The 24120-nt window shown below is 52.0% G+C and overlaps 1 protein-coding gene across 2 annotated transcripts in view; it reads right to left on the bottom strand.

Annotated features, from left to right (window-relative positions):
* The window catches only part of SEMA3G (semaphorin 3G), a 66715-nt gene that overhangs the window by 27978 nt on the left and 14617 nt on the right, over positions 1-24120 (bottom strand). Inside the window, exons 1-3 of one of the 2 annotated variants that reach the window (XM_084633895.1) lie at positions 15712-15728; positions 11472-11632; positions 6160-6222 (exon numbers count right to left, since the gene is read on the bottom strand). In XM_084633895.1, the coding sequence (XP_084490021.1) occupies positions 6160-6222; positions 11472-11486 (78 nt within the window). In that variant the 5' untranslated portion in view covers positions 11487-11632; positions 15712-15728. Of the gene's footprint in view, positions 1-6159; positions 6223-11471; positions 11633-15711; positions 15729-24120 lie in introns of those variants that run through there. The other variant, XM_084633894.1, reaches the window with a different exon arrangement.

Raw genomic sequence — 24120 nt, 5'->3', positions numbered from 1 at the left:
GTGAGGGGTGACCTGTGTAGGTAGGTGCAGGCTACTGGCCTGTCTCCCCAGCCCAGGAAAACCTGACTCTGCACCCAGAGTCTCCCAAGCCCTTCCTTCCTTTATTCTTCAGACAAAACACTCCCAAGCCAAGCAGGCTACAGGGACCCAGAGGCCTCTCCCCTTCCCTGCACTGCTTAGCCCTGTGTCAGGATCTGCCACAGGAACCTACTGGCTTCCTATAGTTTTCTCAGCCCTTTTATGGGGATCACCTGACCCCCTTCCCAGCTAGGTCTGATGATCCAACAGGCCTGGGCCCCCTGGCCCTTAAAGGAGCAGGCAACCCTGTTATTCTCAAGTGTAATGCAGAGCCTGCCGTAATGCCCAAGAGCATGAAAAGGAGGGGAACAGACTTTCCCCTACTCCATAACAGCAAGCTCTGTATCATGCTCTGGCTGGTCAGATCATACCTCTGTGAGGCCAAGCCCTTTGCTACAGTCTGAAAAGCACCATGGTAAGTTTCCCAGCTCACTCTTCATCCACCTGTCTGTCTTTGCTGAATGATCTGAAAACTCATGGAGGAAATTCTCAGGCCACTGCCTGGAAAGCACCATTTATCCTCTGCCGAAGGCCGGTGCCATCCACCTGATGCAGACACACGACTTCGTCGGCACAGCATTTCCTCCAGCTTTCTGGACAAGGGGAATGGGGGAACAATGGCAGGAAGTGAAGGAGACGGACAGACAGACACGCATAGCTGTCTTCTGGATGAATTAGTCATTTAAAGGGGAGGCTGGCTAGTAACGTGGGGCAGGATGATAAACAGCCTTTTGAGACTGCCCTGGATTAATTGCTCCCTTTTCCGGAGCAGCGATCTCTTGGCTGATAAGCACAGAGAGACCAGAGAGACTGTCCGGGCATCCTCTGTCGGGCTCCAAGATTCTATCCATCCGGCGTGGCTCAGAAGGAACCAGCTGTGCTGCTTCACACGGCAGAGATCAGTCATCCTCCCTGGTCTCTTTCTCCAGCTCCACATACTGCACCCCTCATCCTGGAGCGGAGATGTTCAGCAGCACTCTGTGTTAACCTAGCCCACTGGAGTCAGCGCGAAAACTCCCACGGATTTCTGAGTTAGGCCATAATGAGGCTGGTTCTCAACCAGTGCAATTCTGGTATCCAGTGCAGCTGGGACGCTCCGGCTCACTTGGGTGGAAGTGAAAGGAGAGGCAGCCCCATCAGTATCTCTGTTTGCAAGCCCAGCCTGATCAGCCCTGAAACATTTTATGATCCTTACATATGAAGGACAGGTAGCCCACAGGTGAGCATGTTACAAGTCCCCCTCTTTGCCAATCCACAGAGGATATGAGCTGTTACAGCCGACAACCACAAGGCATGGGTTCTTTAGCTCAACCTGTAGCAGCTTATGCTTTTAGCCCCCAAGGTCCCCAGTTCAATCCCCCAGTACGTCGGCCAAGATAGCAGCCATCACAGATGCACAGCAAAAAGAAATAGGATGGGATTAGATTTCCTTCAGATGTCAGGTTTATGCATGGTGAGCCATTTCCTTGAGACAGCAGAGCTGGGTTGGTGACAAAACGGCTTCTGTTTGAATTAGGTCCTAGAAGCGTGGTACCAAAGGTTATTCTTCTTAAAAGAAATTCAAAATATTTTCCTGAAATAAGAGGTCATCTCAAGTAACCTTGATTAAGAGAGAAAATCTACCTTCATGTCCTAGGGAAATAGACAGACACTTCCTTATTGCTAGAGGAACGGAATACAATTTGGAAGAATGCTGACAGTCCGTTTCCATCTGTATCTCTGCTCCGAACCTTAAATTCTCACTGCATAAAGCATTACGGATGCCAGTCGCTTCAACAGTGAGTCAAGTGATTCCTACCAGAACACTGATATAGGGCCATATCCAGCCTGGGCTAAGCCTGAGAGTTTCAGGTCTCCAGCCCCATGGTTTGTAAAGCTTTGAGATACAGTGCTAGGGCCAGGCTATCACAAATGCTGGCTGTTTAGCTGCATTGCCTTCCCATAATTGTGAGCACAGCTGAACACCTGATTCACGTGCTGGAAACCTCAGCTTTTCCACCCTTCGGTGGAGGTGGTGCCATGCGATACATTCAGCTCCTGTGATTCTCAGTTATTCAGCAATCATAGGAGACCACTCTATGTTCCTCTCAACCTGGGAGATAGGTTGGGTAATAGCATGTGGACCCTTTGTACCTTTAGATCACTGTTCTGACCTGTGTGGAATGGGTTGGTGGGGTCAGTCCAGTTCCTAGCAGGGAGGGGTCCACTTCACAGGAGCCACCATTAAAATTGACATGGGGCGAACAGGCTATGAAGGCTCCTCTCCAAGCTCTGGGACTGGCCCCCTTCAGGCTGAGGGGCCTTGTGGAGTAGTTTGACCACCCTGTGGATAAATAGAGGCCCTCAGACTTAAAGGCTGGGACCTTTCCTACAACTGTTTATATTCACTTAAAGAAAGCAGGCTGCCTCTGGAGCTCTCGCCTCATCCCCGCAGCATGTGACGCCGAGTGCTTTGCCGGGGGAAGAAGGCGTTCTAAGGACTCCGTCTAAACCTGTCGGCTGTGATGAATGTCTGTTTTCTTTTGGCTGAATTACGGCATTTGGAGAGAGGCCCTCTGCGGCTGCTCGTCTTGCATCAGTGTGGCGTGAGCTACATGCTCTTCTCGGGCAAGAGGGCTCTACTGGCAGGTGTGGAAACTCAACAGCAGCAGCATTTAGAACAAAAGTCACTTGTTCTGCTCCCACCATCCCTGTTTTTGAGGCCTCTCTTCCTTGCTACCCAATGGGCAGGAGAGAATGACCCTAAAATGGCTGGTAAGTAACTCCCACCAGTCATCTGCTTGTATTTTTCTGTCCTTTGTAAGCTTAGAGACTTCTGGACAGACAAATCAACCAGCAGCAAGAAAATGATGGCAAGAGAGCAATGATGCATAGCAGTCCAGGAGAATGAGACTCTACAGGTGAAATCCTGACCCACCTCAAAGCCATTGGCAAAACTCCCATTAAAGTCACTGGAACCAGGATTCCCCCGCCGCAATTCCTATCTACTTGGTTACCATATATTGACACAACCTCTTCATTCTTAATGGCTGATTGCCATTCCTTAGGCTGTTCTGATTGGTCAATTGCTGTTGCACTAACCCACTGGAAGAGGCTTTGATCAGATCTTCCGCTGAAGGGAATGGTCATACGGCTCTGATGAGTTCAATAGAGATACGCTGATTTACATCAGCGGAGGATCTGGCCTACAGTTGTTTTTTAACTTGGGAAATAAAGGTATCACAATCCAACAACTTGTACAGAGGCGTGCTCATCTCTGAGCCCATTCAGTCTGTGAGTATGAAAAAACCTGGAAATCAATATACCTACTGGACAATAGCTTGGGAACACTGTTCAATCAGAAAACAGCCCACGCTGGGTATCAGCTGGGCAGGCCAGTTTCTAAAACACAAAAACCAACTGAGACCTCAGTTCTAATCTCCAGCTGAACCAATCAGAACCTTCTATTACATGTGGGTAAGTAGCCCATTCCCAAACCTATACAGGACTGCCATTTTGGCTGAAATCCTTCAATCTCATCTGAACCAGCTTGTATCTTTATAATGTACTAGTTCTGGGGTTCCGTTAGGGTTGGAATCCATGCTTGTTGGGGAGAGGGTATTGGTTAATCAAAACAAAGGCAAAAGGGCTAAAGGATTAGCCTTTGGAGGGAGAAGGACAGGGTTGGTGAAGGAAAGAGAAGGGAGACCTCAGATCATTTGGATATGGATCTGAAACTCTGAGAGATTCTCAGAACCGACCCTCCAGCCTTTCTGAGCCTCACCTTTTCTTGTTACCAGCAGCAGATCCCAGATGAGACTGGGTTCTGTTTCAGCCCCAGAACCTCTGCCGAACAGGGAGAAAAGCAGCCAGAAGTTGATTAGAAGAACAAAACCATAAGGAAACTGCAGCAGCAAAAAGCAAACATGAACTGTGGATTGGTGAGTAGGGAATACAGAGGAAATGGATAAACATGTGTAAATCCTGGGCAAATGCAAGAGGGGAGCAGCAGCAGGCCTTTGATGTGCCTGCCTGTGAAGCTAGTGGAAAGAGTTAATCCCACACAAACAACAAATCCAAGGCAATGATGATAGTTTTAACACAAAAAAACTGACTCACCCACTCCCAGCATGAGCATCACTGGAAAGATGAAAGTATTTTTAACTCCACCCGTACAAGCAGCAGTCAGGTCGGATGAGCCTGGCTTATCTGGAGCTGCTAGTGGCTGGTAAATTCCATGAAGCCAATGTCAGAACTCACTGCCACCCCCACATGCTCCACTCCAAGATGGCAGGAGCCCCGATCTCCCTACTCTACTGAGTACGCAGATGCTGAGCCGCCCTTTTGTAGTCCAACTGTTGGTTTCTCAGCCTCTCTACTGTTTATTTTTCCTCAGAAAAAGTCTCTCAAATAGCAAGGGCGAGGGGAACGGAGAAGGGCCGCCCCAGGGCCTGGATCCACTGGTGAGAGCTTGCAAAATAAACATGTGGAGGCCGAACTGAGTGACAGCCACTCCTGGGAGCAATTAACTTTGGGATGGACTATCAACAAGGGGTTCTCTTGCCCCCTCACTCCCTCCAGGGTCTCAAATCGTGGTTTTAAAATAACCATTTGTAAGAAGCAGGGGGAAGAGTCAGGGAATCAGGGAACTGAAATCTGCCAAACACCCTCCAATAAAGAATTCAGCCTTTCCCACCAGCTTCTTGCTGCTCACTAAGGACCATGTACTGCTCCTTATGGCCAGGAGCCAAAGGCCACTGAAGCCAATGGAAAGGCTCCTATTGACCTCAATGGCCTTTGGATCAAGATTTAAGCATGCGATGCGCATCACCCCTCAGGGTTCAGCAGGTGAGAGGAGATTTAGTCCACTCCCTGTGCTGGTTCAGTACTACACCCTGCCCCCATCTCCCCAGCCAAGAGCACTCACCATCTCATGCACAGCTGTTCTGATGGGGAGACACCAAAACTACCCACAGCTGAAAATGCCCCAGCTCATGCTATGGGATATTGCAGTGTGTAATGCATGTATGGACGGTGAAGAAAGCTAACAGTTCAACCGGTGTGCCCACACTGTATTCAGGAAGTGTGACTGCAGCATGTGTGAGCTCAAAGCTAGCTCAGGTATATTTACACAGGCTGCAGTCAGATCTCCCGACTGCAGTGTAGACACATCCAAAGACTGGCTTCTGCTCTGCATTCACACTAAGCAAACTGCTTTCCATGTACACAATTCCAAACGGTTCTGCTGCCAGTTCTGTAGTTAAAGCCCTGGACTGGGATTCGGGAGATCAGAGTTTAGTTCCAGGCTCCTTGTATGACCCTGAGCCAGTCACTTAGTCTCTCTATGCCTCCGTTTCCCCATCTGTAACATGGGGATAATAATCTTTTCCTGCCTCAAAGGGGCTTTGTGAGGATCAATCCATTAATGTTGGTGAAGAGCCCAGATGCAACAGTGACAGGGGCCATATAAGAACCTAGATGTGAGCCCAGAAAGGAAAAGTGACTTGTTCGAGGTCACACAGGGTGAGCTGTGACTACACCATCCAGGTTCTATGCACTATCCCCCAGACAAGTCCCCTACCGATGGGAAGGGGAACCACAGCCCCAAATATAGAAACAGACACTGCCTCTTCAACTTCACAAACCCAGGACGAGGCCTAGTCGTCAACTGCTTGTTATAGTCTGCAGTCAGACACATAACAGAGGGACTCCGCCCCAGAAGCAGTAGCTGCTCAGGAAGGACAAGAGGGGCTATCACACACAAGGAGAATCCTGCTAGGGCGGCCCAATCATTGTTTAGTGACCAGGCAGAGTTGAAGGGGCCAAACAGGAGCCGAGATCTGCTGGGGCCCACTCAGGATATGGGCCTTGTCAGCTGGGAAGCCAAGGATGCAGGAAAAGGGCCCAGAACAGGACATAACACTCCCTCCCGTTTCCAGGGATGGAGTGTTATGGAAGAAGGGGGCCAAGGGAGAGGCATAAATAACCCCTTTATCGGCCTTCTTTGACAGCTAGAAGCGTGTGGAAAAATAAGTCAGCGCAGCCAAGGTGAAATCCAGAGCGACTCCATCAGGAGATTTTAGGAGGAGCAGAGCAACTTACCGTTGGGTCCTTTCCCTTCTGAAAACACTCCTCCTTCTGTCCAGGGAGAGGCGGCCAGGAAATCTGAAACAGAAGACAGGAACCTGAGGCCAAGTCACTCTGGGGACACAAGCAAGGGGGGGACTGAGGGAACTGGGATGAGGGGAAGTTTTGGGGAGCAGTGCCCCTTGGGAATCCACTTCCTCTAAGCAGTCGCCCTAGAAGAATCAGGGATGTTCGGACGTCAGGGCATTTAGCCTCCTTCAGATGGCTCTGATTTCTGGATTGGGGCAGCGTATCTAGACACAAAAGCTCTTCACATCTTAATCTTCCCTGACAGCTGATGGAAGTGTCTCACTGCTCGTAAACGTTAAGCATTAATAGAGCGGGCTGCAGGTGGAAGTAACACAGGCAGAGGGTGGGCAGGGTTCCCTCCCCAGTGCACCCTAATCCCGACCTGCAGCCCCCCCTGCTAGTCTAATTTTGGGATCCCAGCCCCCTCTTCCCCAATTTTTGGTCAGAATTTGCTTTCACTTCCACAAGTGTAAGCCTGGCTTCAGTGGAAGGACCCCAGATTTACACTGGAATCACTCTTTGTCTGTAACTCTAGCAGATAGTTATCCTAGCCACTGAGGGCTTTGAAAGTGTCTCTTACAATAACCTCACTGATGCTGCTTGGCAGAGGAATCTGGATAAATAAGAGACTTGTTCTTAAAAAAGATGAGAGTCCCTGCTGATCTTCCCATCTCCCCGGGGGAGGTCTCACCCCCTCACAGCCACAGGTCTAGAGCTAGAGACACACAGCATGATTTATCTTTTGCTATTTGTCCAAATAAAGCCAAAGTTACAGCTGGCAAAGACACCAGCTGAACCGAGAAGGCTGAGCCACTTAGAGAGCCCCATACATGGTGTGTTTCATCTCTTGGGCTCAAAAAATGGAAAGACCGATTTACAAAGATGAGTCAGTTTCATTACTCCCCTGTCGACATGTTGGGAAACTGAGGCACAAGGTGGGGTTGTGACTCATCCCAGGTCCCCCAGTGGAACAGTGCCAGGTTTTTCAAGGCCCAGTTGAGTGTCCTGCCCACAGAATGCTAAGGGATAATTAAACCACCTGGAATATTAGCCTGGTTTGGAGCTTCAGTAGAACAATTCACTGCCGTAATAACAGCAACGCTCTCCATTTACACTGAGCTTGTTATCCAAAGTAGGGCACCACTGCTCCTGTTTTACACATGTGCCAAAAGCCCCACAGCAAGTCAGTGACAGATCTGGGCATAGAACCCAGGAGTCCTAGCTCCCCAGTCTCACTGCTAACCACTGTGCCTTACTGCCATTCCAGAAAGGGCCAGTCTGAGCCACAGGAAAGTGTCAGTGTGTGTCTCTGACATATAGGTTTGCGGGGGGCGGGGGTGTGTGAGCGGGGCCTGGGCATGAAGCGTGAGCATCTTAAGGTGAGGGGTGACTGTATGAATCTCTCGTGTGCTCCGAGCGCCCCCGCCTGTGTGTTTGCATCAGAACCCTGCATCTGCGGCAAAGGGCTGGATGCGTCTGAATGGAGGCTTTGTGCGTTGTGGGAACATGTCAGTGTGGGTACGGGGTGGCGTGTCTTGCGTGTTACTGATGTGCACGTACCGGTCAGCCAGAGAGAGGGCATGTGTGTGTGACAAGGTGGGTGCCTGATGGGTGAGGCAGACTGTGTGCAAGAGCGCATCCTCCTCCTGCCAGGCCTGCTGGCACCCTCGTGGGTGCCTCCACCGCTCAGATAGAGGGCAGGCAGGGGACACAAGCCCTTGACCTTTTCTTGGTGTCATTACAGAGACACTGAATTTCCCTTCTCTGCTGCACACAGTCAGCGAGGCAGGGCTGTGGGGCCGCTCCAGCTCGGCCTGACAGGGTTTCCGAGCGGCTGCAGTCACTGTCCTCAGCCAGGAATCCCCTGTGCTAACAGCCCTGTTGTAGGAGAGGCAAGGAAAACTGTTGGGTCAGGAGAAGCCCACGCGCCCCAGGGGAAGTGGGAATGGCCAGGCCAAGTTACCAGGCCAAGACACAACACCTTTCAATGTGGGGCTAAGGGCCTCGATCTCTCTGCCGGTCTCTAGTCCGAGCCATCTTCCCTACCCACCCTGCCATTTCCTGTGGGCTCAGGGATTCAGATGCAGCCCTCGGGAGCAGAGAGGGGTGTCCAGATTGGGCTGATGGCCTGCCATGTGATTCTATGTGGCAGATGAGCTCGAGCATAGTAGAGGAGAGTTAGCCCTGCCTGGCAGGGAATCCAGACTCCCGGGTCTCCTTGCAGGAACGTGCACAGAACCTGGCAGGGGTGGGGTTTCTCCCTGGCACAGCGATTGCATTGCTGCCACCAACTTCTCCCCTTCAAACTGCCCCTCTGAGCCCCTGAAATGCAAAGCACTGCCTCTCCTTCCCCGCTGCCTGCCTGTGGTGTCATTCCGTGGCACTAGTTTGGAGTAGACCAGCTTTGGAAGGAGCTGGAGGATCCCGATACCTGGATCAGCAATGACCAGGCACTCTGTGGACCAGGCATGTGCTTAGCCTCTGGACAAGGGCCTGGCAACCCCAGCCTCTGATGGTCAGGCTGCATCACAAACGGACACCAGCCTGAAGATTACACTAGCAAGCACTGCACTGATGGGTCTCTGTCTCCATGGGCTTCCGATCAGATTGTCCCGTCAACAGGCTCCATCTCTTACCCATGTACATCATCTTCCTCTGGGGCGAAGGAGGGATTTGCTCCATGCTTACTCACTGATCTCCCTGCCCCAGCATACTGCTCTGCTGACGGACCTCAGTCTGTACCGAGGAGGATGGCACTACTCACCCCCATGCCCCAAAAGTCAGGTTCGGGGGGTTCCGCCCCCACACTGGCCTCCTTCTGTGCCCCTAGGAGCCAGAGGAGAATTGGCTCAGTTATGCCTGATGACCACAGCGAGAGCGGTCATCAAGCCAACTGGTTGCATCACCACTCTGTAGACAGAGGAGTACGCCAGGGGTCAGCATTGATTGTAACACCAGGCCTGCTTGACCCCTTGTTGGCTGCGGAGAAGTCCAGACCCCAAATCTGGACCTCCGGTACCCAGTTCAGATCTCTCCCTAGAGCGGGCTGTAACAGAACCTCCAAAACCAAGCATCCCTGGACTCCAGGGCAGTTCATACACGGATCCAATCAGGAGCCAAACTTCCCAACTGGGCACCGGCTCTTGTCAGTCCCTAGGGAAGGGTTCAATTTGGATCGTAAACCCAAAGGCTCAGCTGATTATCCACCCACTATCCCAGCTCTTTGGTCTCTTTGGTCTGCAGGCAGGAGCTGGAAATCTCATGAGAACAGTCTCTCTTGTGAAACTGGCAGCACCCCTGGCTTCTAAAAGGGCTGGAATAGCCTGTCTCTCTGCATTGTGTCACATTAGCCTCCATGCCTGGCCTGGATCTGGAGGTGCAGAGCCATATGCATGAAAAGGAGAGAGCAATACATCCCCCTACGGTGGAGATATATATACAGAAGGCAGTAAATAAGGACCTCATCTGCTCATCGGCTGAGAGAGGGACGGATCAGAACTCATCAGGTGAGAGCCCGGTGGGGCACAGAGAGGGTGGGAGCAGAGGTCTCAGTTAACAACGTTATTTTATGTCTATTAGCAGAGACCTCGGCCCCTGGGCTGTTAAAACAATCCTGCTTCCGTCCAAAAATGCCTTCAGCCCACTTAGCTGTGAGGGAGTCACTGCGATAAGGTAGCGTCTATTTATTTATTCTCATAACGTGGTTGAAAAGAGTGGACGTAGCTGGGTTGCCAATGTCAGACGCCTATGGCTCATAATTCAATCTGTGTCAGGCCCCGGGCTCACAGGAAGAGGAGGAAATGAGATCCAATTACACTGACTTCCCTTGGGGACCCTCCCTCTCGCTCTGTTTCTTATGGGAGTGGGGAGGGGAACGTGTACGCTGACTGATGGGGAGGTTTTCTCCGGTCTCCCCATCCAGAGGAGAGCATGCTGGCTGATAGGCCTCACCACACTCCTGTCAGCAGGTCTTCAAGAGGGGGTTTGGGGACAGAGGGGGGAGGCATATAGTGTGGTTATGGTCCAAGGATCTAATCCAGGGGAAGAGACGGGACTGGGCTGGGGCACAAGCCCCCTGCTCCCCTCTGGGGGGGAACCTGGGGAGAACAGCTGAAAGACCCTTTGATCCAGCTTACACTCAGCGGGCTATGTGGGGATCTAAGCCAACATGCCAGTCAAAGCTCAGTAGGGACAGAGCATCAAGGGAAGCAGTGCCACAGAGCCATATGGGAGAGGGATCCGTTGTGCATTAAAAGCAATGAGCCCACGCTGTAAAGTCTGGGGAATTTCAGAGACTGGAGTTGGGGGGCCCCTCCTCAGCATAGGGAAATCTGCAGCATGGGAGGCAGGGCACGCACTCGGTAGCAAAGGGAGCATTTGGGAAGAACTGGCGCATCACTGCGCATTGAGGGTGGGTTTTTCAAAGTAACCTAACTCTGCTCACACTGACGTCAAAGAGTTTTACCTTGGAATCCAACAGGAGCCAAGCTAGGTCAAGGCTGAGCGCTTTGGAAAACCACAGCCCTAAACAACTACTGGACCCAACCTAAACCAATGGGAGCAGTGACAGGAGACAGGGGATGCTCATGTGGGCAGGAGACCCCCTGGATAGCCATCCAAACCCAGGCACAAAGCGGGGCAACGAGCCACCATCCTGCTGTGCCTCCAGCGCAGACTGAAAGTCTGGCGGGGTGCAATCCTAGGCCCACTGAAGTCAAGGGCAAAGCTTCCATTGGCTTCACTGGGGCCAGGATTTCGCCATGGCATCTCAGAACTGCCTGCCCCAATGTCCCCACTTTCTTGTTTTCCGTCCCCACCTGCACAGATTTTACCTTTGGCCCTGTCATCGAATGGGCTAATTTGTCCTAAGGGTTCCATTGATCGCCAGCCTGTGCTTCCATGCTGCTGATTACAGTTCATTGCAGGCCAGCCCCCTGCAGGCTGCACGCTTTCCCATACGTGCCCCCAAATTCCATTAAGTGCGATATTTCCGGCCCCTCTTTAATGAGCTCTGCCTGGGGTCCAGTGCTCCTGGAAGATCCCTGGCACTACTCCTGACCTGCCCGCCCCATCCTATTCCAGTTCTAGCCTCTCCACAGCTCTGCCAGTGCACCTCAGTCCCGATCCCTGGCCCAGTCTTTGGCCACTGCGCCTGGCCCGTCCACACCAGCCCAGCCCTGCGTCACATGCATTATGTGTGCTGTGTGGAACGACGCTGCCCTGCTCACCCACATAGGTGCAGAGAGATTGGGTGTTACCTCCTTGGCATCCATGCCGGGCTGATCCAGCCACAGAGAGTAGAGTGTATCTTTTCCCCCGACAAAGAGCCGGTCGCGGTATTCGTCCAGATACAGGGAGCGGAAGTCTGGGAAGCCCCGGTGGCCGAGGAACAGCTTTGAGCGGTTAGCAGCCAAAAGATCTGAAGGCAGAGAACAAGGAGAATCTACTTGTGATGTCACAGCACATGAGGGGCAGGGAAGGCGGGACACAGTGCAGATCCCCAACTCTAACCTGTCTGCAAAACCAGCACAATCAATCATGCCCGGCTCACTTACCCCCGGGAAGCTCCATTATAGCCAAGTACAACAGCCTCAGGGCTGCTCTAACTTACCCTCTGTTTCCCCTGGCCCACTGTGTGCCCTAAATAGTAGAGAACAGACATAGTGTAATGCATTCAGGCCATACCCTTGGCATGCCCCCAATTTGCCACCTGTGCTGGAGGCTGGGAGGGGGCCAGTGTAGACTGCCCCCCCCCAGCTCTACTCCGTTTCCAGGGCTGTTTCTGCCCACTTTAAGGTCTCTTTATGCTGCTGCCATTGGTCATTGCTGCACTGCAGCTAGAGACCCAGATGTCTTCTCTTGCCATGGCATCCCTGACTGGGATAGGTGAACCGAGTTGGATCAAGTGAGAACTGATCGGAGCCTCGACCCCAAAACACCAACTTGAGCCATTTGGGTCCAGCTCCTGCCAGGACTGGGATCAGTAGAAAGCCATGTCAAAGGCATGGCCAGCCTGTTTGCAGCCCTAAGAGTTTCACATAAGGCCCTGCCCTTGGGGGTTCTCCCGACCCTTTGGGGTTCACCCTTTGTTAGTTTCACACCCAGCCCAGAGCACCAGGCCCTCGGTGCAGCTGGGAGTGCTCACCGCACTTAGCAGGAGGAGCTGGACCGAGCCATCGTCAGCCGGGAGTGAGGACAGGAGAGAAATTTACTGCTGATAAAAGCCCTGAAGATAAATGTCCTGTAAAGAGTCTGTCAGCGCATCAGCAATTAAACTCCCCTCCGCAGACAGCCCAGAGCACAGGACAACCCCAGGGGCTGCTGGGAAGAGGCTCTGCAGGCCAGGAGTGTGAGGAGACCATTGCGAGGGGGAGAAGATGACAATGCATCGAGAGAAGGGTAATGGGCTGCCTGGGGCGGGGGGAATGGAGAAAGGAATTGCCCACTCAGTATAAACCCACGTGCCCGCTGCTGCCAGCCCCACGCTGCTCCCATACGCCAGGCAAGAGGATACAATTCACTCACAACCCTACACACACAACTCCCAGCTACACATGCAGGGCATCTGTGCTGTGCACACTTACGTATTAACCTTACCAGGGCCATAAATCCTGCCCCTTGCAGCGCCTCCTAGTGATCCAGAGCACTGGCATGCCCTACGAATGTGCCCCCGGCCCTGACTCCTCCTGGGAGGAACTACTCCTCAGTCCCTCGCCCTCCAGGTCAGGATAACACCACACCACCCCCCAGGATCTGCTACCTCCTTAGACACACGCATGGCATCTTCTGTTGCCATGGCACTACCATGCGTGTGCCAGTCAAGGGAAGTAACTAACATACAAGTTGGGGATCGGATGAGACATGCCTGAGTTCCGTTTAAAGACAGATTAGATGGAGAACCTCTCTGCGTATATGCAGACACGTTCACTGAACAGATCCTCGCTCACACAAAACTACAACGCAATAAAAGTGAATGCTCCTGTCCCCAGCTAGAGCTCAGCAGTCCCGATGGGGCATTCTTGTGCCCCCATTGGAGCAGCTGGGGGATGGAGGGGAGGGAGAAGGCCTTGCTGTGTTCTGTTCTGCCTTGCTGCCTGGCATGGGCTCCCCAGTGCATTCCTTTTGCATAATGAGTGAAAAAACCAGCATCCTAGAGATTAGGCATTTGGAGCCTGTGGTGTATTATAACAACCTGGGGATTCGGACTGCGGAAGGAAAGACAGAGACTTGAGGTTTGCCACGAACGAGCCACTTGCCAAAGACAGACCCAGCCAGCTTCCCATTAAGGATCCTAGTTGACCAGGCATTTCCGGTAGCAAGAAGTACAGCAACTGGGACGCCGGCTAGAGGGCATTCAGAACGCCAGCCGTACACAAGAACCTGTGCGGGAACCTGAAGCACAGAAGTAACCAATGAATGGGAATGGAGCAGGGGTGCTCCCGGGAGACTTGAAGGTCTTCCTCCTGACCCCGCCCTTCCTCTCGTTCTGTTCCTTTGGTCCAGTGGCTTTACAGCAAGCTGGCAGCACCTCTGAGGGAATCCACACTCAGATGGCGATTTTCCAGTCCTCTGCTAGTCCTTATTCCCTCCAGGACACAGGAAGGGGAACAGGCTGCGTTCGGCATGATGGGTGAAGGACCGGGTGAACTCACCGTGAATGCATGGCTTACGGTCTCTGTACACTCCATCCTTTGGAATAAGGGGCAGGGTGGGAAGGAATGATGGGTAAGAAGCAGATGTGGGGAGCTGGGAGAAGGAAGGGGGAAGAGCAGCTGGAGAGAACAGGGAGAGGTTGAGTAGAGGAGTCAGAGAAGGCAGGGCAAGACTGACATGTAGCACGTCAATGGAAAGCTCAGTTGGCATCACCAATATGCCACGCTGATACTGCCTGGGACAGACCATGTCCTGCTCCCTGGAGTTTTCCTGTCATTCTTCTGCCACCAAGTGCACCCCACTGCGGGAAGGGATTTGGAGGGACAGGTCCTGGCAGCTGAAGAGCACGTGTGTTACGGCGGCACGCCTGTTCTGAACGGGAGTGGAGGTGAAGAAAGGGGTGCAGATTGTGACGCCAAGTGACCTTCACAGAATCACAGCTCGGGGCGGGGGCAGGGAGACTTATCGGAGGCCTGTCTCCGCCGTGTGGTGTGTACATTTACAACTAGATAAACAGAGAGCAGGATCTTGGCACCAGGCCCCGGGCTCAGGAGACAGAGGTGCTAGTTTCCAGCCACTCTCTCCTTGATCCTCAGTTATTCCTGGTCAGCTCAGGACACAGGCACACAGGAGCAGCTACAGGCCACCTTCCTGCGCCAGCACCTTGGGAAGGGAGCCAGCAGGGCTGTTCTATCTGGGGAAGAACTTCACATTAAGAGTCTCTGAGGTCATAATGCCCAGCAAAAGGCCTCTCCGAGTTCCCACACAGGAGTTTAGAGCAACCGGAGCAGAGAGAGGTTCAGAAGAGTCCATCCAGGTTCCCCCACACTCTCTGTGACCACGCTGGCAATGGTTCAGTCCCATCCACACTAGTTCACCACCAGCTGACGGGGCAGTTGGGGAGGATCCATGACTGAGAACCACACTTATCAGTAGAGGATTTTCCTGGGGAGTTACAGCCATTGGCAGTAGTGCATCAGTTCTCTGGAGGCTTCCAGCCAACCTAGACGTGTTCAGCAAATCCCCAATTCTTTCTTTTAATACCACATCTAAGGGCATCAATTAAAGGTCCCCATTAACCTGAGATCCAGCTGTACCCAAGTCTCTTCTTGATTTTTCTCTTTTCACCTAGCCAGCGCTAGCTTTGGACAAGGACTAAAGCTAGCCTGACCTCTGCTGTTACCTATCTCATCCAGTCCAATCTAAATTCCATGCCAACAGCTGTTTTAAAAGAATATTAAAGTTGCAAAGTGAATCACGCAAGAAGTCAAGAAATGCCAGAATTCAGGTTGTCTATATGCAACCTTAGCTTTGCCCTTTGTACGTATGCATTACAAGAAAGTCTTCAACTACACAATCTCATACTATTTTTTCCCCAGGGCCCCTGCCGCATTCACTACACAGGTTGCACAGTGTAGTGAATGAGGCAGCTATTGACTGGCGCATTCACTACACAACCCTGAGTCACCCAGCGTAGCCCTGAGGGCCCATATATGCTCACATTAAGGTAACTTCAGATTTGCTCCATATTTATCCTGTGGCAATAGCAAGTACAAAAATAAGGCCATGAGCCACAGGACCCTGTCTCATTCATTTCATGCCCTGCCTCCTTCTCTGCATATCACCCAGCCAGTGCACTGAGGGTGAAATTCCCTCTGAGGCCTCGGCATCACTTTCACGTATTTTAGGAATTAAAGAGATGCATACGCATTGTTTATACAATCAGCATAGGGGTGAATTATACCTGGAATGAAGCAGTGGGACCTTTCATTTGCCTTCTGGTGTTTGAGCATTTAAGGTTGGCATTTGCAAGCTTTTCTCCATACCTGGAGGCTAGGAGCTTACCTTAATTTTAAAAGCGAGAGCCCCATATCACATGATTCCATCAGGTGAGGCCATAAGACAGGATTTCTTCATCTCTAACCTATGTGAGCTTTACGCCTCAGAAGTTCATTAAACAACTGGAGCAACCTCCAGCTGTGACGTCTCCACAGCAACAAGCTGTGTTGTCACCAGCAGTGGATGATGACATTGGCCTGGGGAATAAGCAGCAGGAGCAGGTTAACCCTAAAGAGACAAAGATCCCAGTTCTGGGCAATGAAGAGGGAAGAACAGGAGTGAAAATATCAGCTTTCCCAGCAGAAGTGCCTCCAAAGAGGAGAGTTTCGGCATTCTCCAGGCATCAGCAGCTCTTAAAAATGGTTCCTTCTTGTTTAACAGTGCTGTCCCCCGCAGTAATAATTCTGTATAAACTGACCACTAAGCCCTTTATCCCCAGCTGTGTAACTGATACACACACACACACCCCCTTCTCAGGGCGCTCAGCCACTGAAAATCCTCCTGGATAAAGGAGGGGAACGGAGAAGGGCTGTGAAACCAGGCCTTTGCCAAATCCACCTCCAGTTTGTTAATCCCTCTCACCCACTCTGATGTCAAAGGGAAGCATGAATGGCTCCTTTGTGTATGGCTTGGAGATGTGGGCAGGGTGCCCTTAGAGAGGGAGGTGGATTGATAAACTGGCCCGTTTGCATCCAGGACCTGTGCTGGTTGTCCCTGAAGCGAGCTTGGCCGTTCTCAGCCATAATAAAAAACGATATGTGCCCAGCAGGGCTGTCAGCTGGATGCCCCATCCCCATAACACATACCCTGAGAGACTGCCATTTCTCAGGTTCCAGGGTGACAGTGGCGGGGTCTGTCCTATGGCTCCCAGTGACTCAAAGGAGGGGAAACCCTCCAGGATAACGGTGAGTGCATGTGGAAGCAGCACCTTGTAGCGCTGAGAAAAACGCAACTGAATCAGGACTGCTGAAGGCTCTTTTGCCAGCGTACCGAGCCTTGCATGGCGTTTGCCATGGGATCTCAAAGCACTGACGGACTTATGTCTGGCCCTGCACCCAGCTGTCCTCCCTTAGCAAAGCCAAGCACCTCCTCTCCTGGATCAAACACTTCACCACTTGCTGGGTGGGGAAATCAGAGCGACCCTCCCATCACCTCTTCTGGCTTCAGGAAGAGGGTGACAACGCAGGGCCCACTGCTGCTCCCAGCAGTGGGAGCAGAGCACTAGTGTAGACAGGGTGCAGGAGGCATTGTAATCACCATATCAGCTAAGCTTACTGTAAAGAGGGTGGGACAGCAAGGTGGTTAAACTAGTTTTTGTCTACACTAGGGCCTCCCCCCACTGCTGCCACCCCCCAACCAAAGCAGCCCAAGAGAAATGTTCAGCATGAAAGCCTAGTACAGTCACAGCATTAGTGGGCAGAGGCCGGGGCGGGAGAAATAAGGTAATTCGGGGCCTCAGTGTGCAGTGAGCACCAGCCAGGTTCACGGCAGCCCTGTAAAGCATTAGTTCCACTGCATAGTGATGGTAAAATAGGAGTCTGGAGTGGACAACTCCCAGGCAGGCCCCCGAGGGGGACTGTCTCCCCGGTACTGAGACCCTGCCCTGAGCGCAGGAGGCCGTAATTCACCGCAGTGACACCGAGCTCCCAGCATGGTGAGGGGAGACGGGGGTAATTTGTCATCAAGTGTTGGGATTGTTCCACTAATGATGGCTGACAAGGACACTGGGCCAGAGGCAGCTCCCTCCCCTGCCTTTGCTTGGGATCCTGGTCGCCTGTTTCCCCTGGGGCAGCTGGAACTATTGGATCAGGAGGAGAAACTAGGATTTTCCACAGTAATGATCATTGAGATGGACACGAGGAAACCCAGGAGGATAAAGCTCCATTGTTTCCTGCACTCAGTGTCTATTTTCTAAGCAGCCCTGACAACTTAGGATTCCACCAACTGAATGTTAAATTTACACCCAACTACTGCCCAGATACAGTGCTATGGTCTCTTACCCTGAAGTCCCCCGGTGGCTCTGCCTCTCCCCAGTTGTGGTTTTGTGCAATTCTGAGAACAGCTGCCCTTTCCCACCCCAACTTCCAAGTTCAATGATTTCCCAGCGAGATTATTTTCCCTGCTGTAGCAGGATCTCTGATCTGAATCAGGAGTGAAACAGGGCATCAATTAGAGCAAGCGAGGATGAGGAAGGAAAGAGGAGGGAGAATATGGTGCTAGCCGGGACAGGCAAAGTAGGTAAAATACAATCAAAACTGGCCTGAACTTCTTCACCAGATGGGACCTCAAAGCTTTGAGTGTGTTTGGTTAATTTCTCTGTCTCATTATTTACCATTTGCATGGCCTAATTCTGCACACTGGGGCTCTGACTAGCAACCTGGGCCCAGATTCTGATCTCAGTTCACACTGGTGCAGACCAGGGAGAACTCCTTCGAAATCAGTGGCGTTCTAATGGTGTGGCTCCAGAAAACTAGAGATCAACATCGTGGGCCATGTACCACTCCAGGCTGCTGGCTTGTTTGGGTAGAAATACCCACGCTGGCAGGGTGATGATACCCACAGATATTTTCACTCCTCTTAAACAGCCTCACGTGCAACTAATTCTGTGCACAGCTACCCACCAACACACCCCAGTTGCTCTGCTTATCTACTCAAACCTCAGTGCACTTGGTGTGTGAATGCAGCTCCACATGCCTAATTCATGATGTGGAGTGACCCATACTGCCAGTCATTCGGCTCTGAGGGACGCTAGGGGCTGGAATCAAGGAAACCGGCTTGGTGTTAATTACAAGCAGTAAGGTTGTTTGTGTTGAGGACACAAAACTTCCATTCTAATCCTCATTGTCAGGAGGTTTAGAACATGGCTGGGTCAGGGCTCCTTGGCCCTTCTTCTGAGAGTTTTCTATTCCAATGGGAGTTAGGTGCTTAAAGAGGCATGAGGGGGAAAGAGTAATGAATATTAGTCCACGAGCAATGCCTGCTCGTCTATAACCAAATTTGGAGGGATTTAGCCTGGCTTTGTCTGTTTTAAGTTAGGGAATTTTATGGCTTTCAGCTGCTTTTGAAGGGTCCCTATAACTCAACCGCACCTTGTGTTGTTTTTAGATGAATCTTCTGCAGCCCATCAATGGAGCATGCAACATAAGGGCCTCTGGGTAGTTTGTAGGGAAAGGGGGAAATAATGTGCAATGTCCCCAGGTGTTTAAAAGGGTAGTTAGCACTGGGGCGTGACTGGAAAACCATTCAGTGCTCCTCCACACCATCAGAGGGGCTGTAAAACCCACTGAGTCACTGGGCAGGTGCGAGCCATGGACATCAATCAACGCCCGCTGCCATAGCCCTGAAGCCAACGAGACGGAACAGTGCATGCATCTTGATCAGACATAACTACTTTCTCTGCCTCTGGTGGCCAACTACAGAGAAACAAGGGAGGAGTCTGCTGCCCTGGGACCACACGAAGGTTCATCCCCACTGCTGGTGCAGTCTAAGCTGGGGAGAGTGGTGGACTGGAGCCCTGTCCCCGAAGCTGTCTCCTGCCAATCCCACCCCAATGCCCAAATCTCCACACTGGCTGCATCCCTTGGCGAATGAGCGCCTCCAGGCTGGGTAGCAGGGTGGGGGGAGAACTAGCAGTCCTCCCCCGTCTCCCTCCACTCACTCCAACTCTTCCCATTAACATTCCCACTCCCTAAGAGCGCCCCCCGGTAATGGCCCCTCTCCACCGCATATCTGGTACGGGTTTTATAGTCTCCACGTTTTAATTCCAGTAAAAGGGCTGATATTTCACGCTTCTTTGCCAGACCCTAAAAGGCAGTGCGACCCCCTGCCTGTGCCTGTCAGACAACGATTAGAATATAATGGGAAGACGGCCATTCAAACAGGCTACACACCAATGGGATCGCTGCAGCCTGCCAGTCCAACGTGGGTTATGGCCCTGTCCTGCCCACACAGACTCTACCTGGGGTGAGAGCCAAGGGGGTGACACCCCAGCCCTTAGCACACTGGCACAGGACTCAGTGCTGGCTCTGGAGGACTGGCAGATGTTTGGGGGGTTACTGCACCTTATGTCCCATCAGAGGCCATGGTATGCCTCCATGCTGGAGCACTCTGAGAGGAGGGAGCCAGGGAACAGCTGAGAGTCACCACATGTCCCTCACAGGCCTGACAACAGTCAGGCACTATGGGCCCTGCACTCCTGTGTGGGCCTCAGAGGTGCCCCAGGCCCCAATATAAGTAGACTCTCCAGCTTCCCCTCCACCCCCTCATTCTCTTCTCGTTCAGCCCTGCCCCTTTCAGCCCCCCTTTTTGTCTCCCCCTTCTCCCTTTGATGAGGTTTATTTGCAGAGCCCAGCGTTCCCCCTGGCTTGTTTTCTTTAGCTGTGTCATTTATTTCCAGTTGACTCTTTGCTTATTTGCACTGGGCTGTGTAATTATTTCTCAGGAGAAGCCGTCTTGGCCCCGCCAAGGGGGGCAAAGTCACCCAATCCTGCGAGAGACACAGAGCCATTTATAACCCAGCCAGACACCCCGTCCAGGGACCACAACCCACATCCCTCCAACAAGGGCAGATGGGAGGCAGGGCAGCAAGGAGACAGCTGGAAAGAAAGAGGAAAGGCCAAGAGAGACGGGTCCCGTGGAGAGAGGGGAAGTGGCAGAAGGATTTAGAAGGGTTAGAATGGAGAGTGTGGTGACATCAACCCAGGAGGCCACAGCAGTGAGTGAACTGGCCAGCTGGCTACCTTGTCCTTGAGATGGTCCAAGGTGCCCACAAAGCTGCATTGCTTCTAACAGAGCCGTTGTGGTGTCTGCATGCACTGAGGCCCTTGCAAGGCTGTTCTCTTGGACACCTGCAGTGCTTACTCCAGACCCCGCAGGCTGCTGGATTGCATGCTAACGGATGTAGCAGGACAGGGTTAGGAGAACCAGGCGACCCAGTGCCACAGCAATGCTTGTGACTTCCCACCGCAGCCCAACTGAAGACCACAGCCCAGGCCCCATTGCACCCACTTAAGCTGGCTATTGTGTACAGATGCAAGGTGTTGCAAGGTCAGCAGGCCCCAACTCAGGACTTTTAGCTTTTAGTGTGGACAAAGCTGCAGGAGGAGGACAGCAAGGAAGAGGGGAGATGGAGAAGAGAAGAGGTGTGAGAGGCAAAAGTGGGAAAATAAATTGACTTTTCAATTCCCAGAGCAAAGGGTGTTCAGATTTCCGAAACCATCTGTAACACTCTGGCACCCCAATATTCACCAGTCATGTAATTAGGATGTGTTTTGTACAAAGTATGCCTTGTAAGGTATCATTCTAAAAGTCTTGATCTACTAGACATGGATAGCTCGTTGGATTGTATGTGCTATCGTCGTAAAGGAAGTTATGAAGTTTGGCTATGTATGTGTGCTGGGAGGTTGAAAACACCCACAAGCAGCCTTTCAGGTACAACAGTAAAAAGGCCAAACAAACAATCATAGAATATCAGGGTTGGAAGGGACCTCAGGAGGTCATCTAGTTCAACCCCTAATGTTAATGGCTTATTGAGGAAATGCACACAAGCGTTACCCCAGGAACTGCGTACAATAGAAACCTCTCAGAGATAGCACTACACCATGGGAACTGTTTGACCCAGGGCACAGCAAAAGAGCTTTCCAGCAAGTAGGAAGAAGTTGTAAAAGGGGAAATGCCATCATGATGGTACCTCACTCTCCCTACAACAACACACCTGGAAACACCTGAGGAACAAGGACTGAACTGGGGGAAGTGATAGTCCCAGGCTAGAGGGATTTTTAGCCTGTGTATGAAAACCTGGAAAACTAAGATGCAGAGCCAAGGCAGCCTGTGCCTTAAGAATCTGCCAGCCTGTTTATCACTCAGGGTGAGAATCTGCTAATTCATATCCTACCCATCCAGTGTGTTAAGATCAGTTTGCAGTTTTGTTTATTTACTACAGTAATCTGCTTTGATCTGTTTGCTATCCCTTATAATCACTTACAATCTATCTTTTGTAGTTAATAAACTTGTTTTTGTTTTGTCTAAAACCAGTGTGTGGAAATCCTAACTGGGGACAGAAAGCTGTTGCATATCTGCCTCCACATTGAGGGAGGGGGCAAATTTCATGAGTTTACGCTGTACAGTTCCCTGTGCAGCACAAGGCGGTATAATTTTGGAGTTACACTCCAGAAGTGTGTGGGGGGGTGCCTTAGCAACTGGGAGGTACTTTAGCTGAGCCTTTCCATGCAGAACTGTTCTCAGCATCTGTGTGAAGCTGCAGCTAGGAGTGTCCCTACCTGCGTGTGTGCTGGTGAGAGAGCAAGCTTGGAGAGCTTAACAACTTGTCACAGTGACACAGTGTGAGAGGGAGCCCAGGCTGGTCAGTCAGGCAGTCTCAGTGGTACCCCAGTTCCAGGTGACACCCTAGGGGGAAACCCGTCACACCATCATCCCACAGGCATGTGCTCCAGCCTCCTTCACCTGCCTCTCCCCACAGGCTCCTCCTGCCGTCTCCCAGCCCCTCATCTCCCTCCCAGCATGGGAGGGGCTGACTCCCTGCTCTTCTGCCAGCTCAGCCTCCCACATCCCTCCATGCACCCACCTCACTCCTCCAGCCCCACCCTCCACCTTCCCTATGCTCCCACCCCAGCTGCCCGATTCTCCCCATGCCGTTCAGGAAGAAAGGGGGTCACTAAACTCAGACAGAATTCAACAAACTTTGGGTGGACCCAGCTAATGTCAGGGCAGAAGATGAGGATCTCAGGGAGGCGCTGGGACGCACTCACCATCACTGTCCTCTGCACATCCCTTGAGTGCAAGACGTGTGTGTCATTAGCACAGAGCAGCTTCCTCTCCCTGTGCTGGCCCTGGGGAGAGATTTGGGGCATGCTGCTGCTAGTACTGTAACCATGTTTTATTCTATTGGGGGAAGGCTCCCAGCAGCCTCTGGGGACAGATGTCAAAGCTAACCCTGAGGTTATTATTCTACTTCCAGCTGATGTAGTATGGCTGGATTAGCACCAAGCAGAAGCCTCAGGTACCAGGGTTGAAGCGTCTCTCACCCATGAGAGCCTGGCAGTCTTGGAAAGAATTTCAACTCCAAGGGCATCTGTAACACAGACCTGCTCCCCAGCTTTGCCCCCCATTCCTGCCTGTCCCTCTCCTAATGGCCTCTGCAGCATCTGACCCCTGAGGTTCAGGGAGAGGGTTGGGAGGATGGTCTGGCAGCTGGAATCATGTTGCTCTAGGTTCATTTGTATAAACGGTTGCTTTTGCTGTAATGGATTCCCTCTCTTGGTCCAGTCAGTCAATCAAAGACAGGGAAGATTCTACAACTGGTCAGACAGATGAGGCCAAGGTACAGGGATGAGGAGGGTAGGAAAACAGCTGAGCCTATGGAGAGATGCTCCGGGCCTTTCACCCCAGACAGGGGAAAAACCAAAGCAGAACCTGTGCCCTTATGTATGCATCTCCCCACACTGATGCCCTAGCAGGAAACTGACTTGCCTCCCTCCAGGGCATCGGCTCTGCTGCAGCGGAGCCAGGGAAGGGTTAGTTGGGGCTTGCAAATTGGGCAAGCCTCCAGTACACACGCGCACACACACCCCTACGACTATACAAAGCCAACATGCACACCAACGCACACACTCATCCACACATACCCCTGGCTAGCTGCTTACCACCACACATTGCTGAGAAACACACACACACACACACACAGTATTTACCTACACATACCAAACCACAAAACCAGTCTGCACACCAGAGAAACAGAGAACACAAACGCCAACACACAGGCAGAAATCCAAAGACACACAGCCAATGCACAGGCATAAGCAGACACAAACACACCACCATGCAGACCCTAACACAAATGCTGTCGGCCAAGTAATTACAAAAGGCAGCATTAGTTTAAAAAGAAATCAAAGTGGATGCAAGAGGAAGATACCAATGTACACGCACTCACACGCACACCCAGCACCTCCCTCCCAGCAGAGAGGGGAAGTCCCATTCACAGGTTCTGCCCTCTGGGTATCATGTCAAGCGAGAGATGGAGCACATTAGCCCCAAATCCTCTATTAGAGACCTAGCCCGTCACTCTGGCAATGCCCAGTGCCAGGAAAGGAAACCCGCAGAGATGTCTCCAGGGCACAACCCTCGCACTGTTGTCCTTTCCCGGACAGCTGGTTTTAAGCACCCACACCTGACCCCAGCCTGCCCACGCCCTCCCCTGCTCCTGTCTCCTCTGCCACAGAGTCCCTGTTTGAGGATTATCGGGGAGGGCAGGGGAGCCGAGCCAGGATCTTAGTGCAGCTGCTGTATAAGGCAGACAGACCCCTGCTCTCCCTTCTCATTCCCATGGAGGTCAGGACATGCATATATGAAAGGGGTGGGGGATGAGTTGCTGGTAGGTTCCTTCCTGGTCATGCTCAG

This window comes from Lepidochelys olivacea (assembly GCF_965140295.1).
Source record: "Lepidochelys olivacea isolate rLepOli2 genome assembly, chromosome: 7".
Lineage (NCBI taxonomy): Eukaryota > Metazoa > Chordata > Testudines > Cheloniidae > Lepidochelys > Lepidochelys olivacea.
Note: the sequence above shows the minus strand (reverse complement) of the source record. Positions and strands in the feature narration are given on the sequence as shown.